The 1,572-nt window shown below is 56.1% G+C and overlaps 1 protein-coding gene across 1 annotated transcript in view; it reads left to right on the top strand.

Moving 5' to 3' along the window:
• Positions 1-7: 7 nt before the first annotated feature.
• LOC108444595 (DNA repair protein RAD51 homolog A-like) overlaps positions 8-1,572 on the top strand; it is a gene marked incomplete at its 5' end in the record, with an annotated part of 6,006 nt that continues 4,441 nt past the window's right edge. Inside the window, 1 exon segment of the mRNA XM_017745746.1 lies at positions 8-319. Within this exon segment, the coding sequence (XP_017601235.1) occupies positions 8-319 (312 nt within the window).

Genomic DNA, 1,572 nt, shown 5'->3' with positions numbered 1-1,572 from the left:
GGGGGGGGGGGTCGGCGGCGCGGGGGCCGGGCGGGAGCCGCGCGCGGGGCGGCAGGCAGCGGCGGGGACGCCTCTGTCGCGGTCGCGCCGCGCCGCACGTGATAAAAGCCCCCGGCGCCACCCAGTGCCGGGTCGGGCTCTTCGCTGGCGGCCCGGCGCCTCTCCCCGCTTTCCCCCCGGCCCGGGGAAATGCAGGAAAACACAAAACCATCGAGGAATTACAGTCACCGGAGCTGCCCGGCCCATCCCCCTGCCCGAAGGGCGGCTTCTGCCCGGAGCCGGGAGCACCCAGCAGGACGCAGCTCCTTTTTTCCAGGAGGTGAGAGGTGGGGGCCGGAGGTGGAGGCAGGGTTTGCCAGGCGTGGGGAGCAGGGAGGATTCCAGCTCCCAGCAGCTCTCTGTGGGCGCTGGATGGGCTCTGGGCTGAGGAGGTGGGAGTTGTGGGTCGTGTCCATGTCGCCGGGAGCTCCTGAAGTGGCAGCTCGCAGCAGTGTGTCTGTGCGTGGAACCAGCTCTAATGCTGGCAGCCAAATTAAATTTATATCAGATTTGTATCAAACGTGGTGTTTATATCTGGGACCGCTCAGTTCCCTGGGTGTGAAAGGCTTTGAAGTAGCAAAGCTGAGCCGTTCTGGAGCATTCCAAGTGTTGTGTCCTGGGCCTGTCAGGACTAGCCATAAACAACCCAGCCAAGCCCCCGAACCCTCCCTGGATGTTTGAAACACTTCCACAGACAGCCAAGGCAGTAATGATTCCAGAGCAAAAATTAGAGGTGCTTGCTTATGATCCGTGGGGAATTTCCTCTGGAATTATCAGTCAGAGAGTGTATCGAAGCAGAGCCCATCTTTTGGCTTTTTCTGGTCTGTAATCTCCTCTCTGGCTTAACAGAGTTTTGTGTGCTCCCACGTGTTTTCAGGTTGAAATTTGGGGTGGTTTTGTTTCTTTAGGGCTTAGGTTTTTTTCCCCAAGTGAATCAGCTCTCCCATAAATACTCCATGTTGTTCTACACGGCTGCTTTGGTTATGGGCCAGAGAGAGAGAAGGGAAATGGGCTTTTATGATCTTGACATTTTGCCAGTGGTATTTGAGGTGAACTGTGGCAGAATGGAGAAGCAAACACTTGGGATTAATTTACTGCAAGAATTAACTAGCAGCAATCAGCTGAGCTGTGGTGAGAAACCTCTCCAGTTTGTGCTTCCATTCAGCTCCTTCTCCTGTCCTGGGCTCCTGGCACTGCTGCCATGGGAGACAGGCTCCCCACTCCCAGCGAAGCATTTGAAATGCCACAGATTAAACATTCACGTGGAGTGGGAGGTGGGAAATAACTGCTGGCAGCAGGGTGACCCAGCGAACTGGCACTTCCCTGGGACTTGGCAGCCACGTGGGGAGGAGTGTGGCAGGGCTTCACCACGGAGTCCCAGCTCTGCCAGGGAGATCAGCTGCTGCTTCCGATCCTGAGCAGGCACAGATTATCCATATTTGCTTCTCAAAGAAAAGGCTGGAGCTTGGTGTCCTGCATTAAGGTTGTTTACAATCTCTGGGGTTTCCTTATTCATAACTGCCCAGGAAGGAG

This window comes from Corvus brachyrhynchos, unplaced genomic scaffold (genome assembly GCF_000691975.1).
Source record: "Corvus brachyrhynchos isolate BGI_N302 unplaced genomic scaffold, ASM69197v1 scaffold209, whole genome shotgun sequence".
NCBI lineage: Eukaryota > Metazoa > Chordata > Aves > Passeriformes > Corvidae > Corvus > Corvus brachyrhynchos.
The sequence above is the reverse complement of the archived record's forward strand: the minus strand, read 5'-3'. Positions and strand labels throughout refer to the sequence as shown.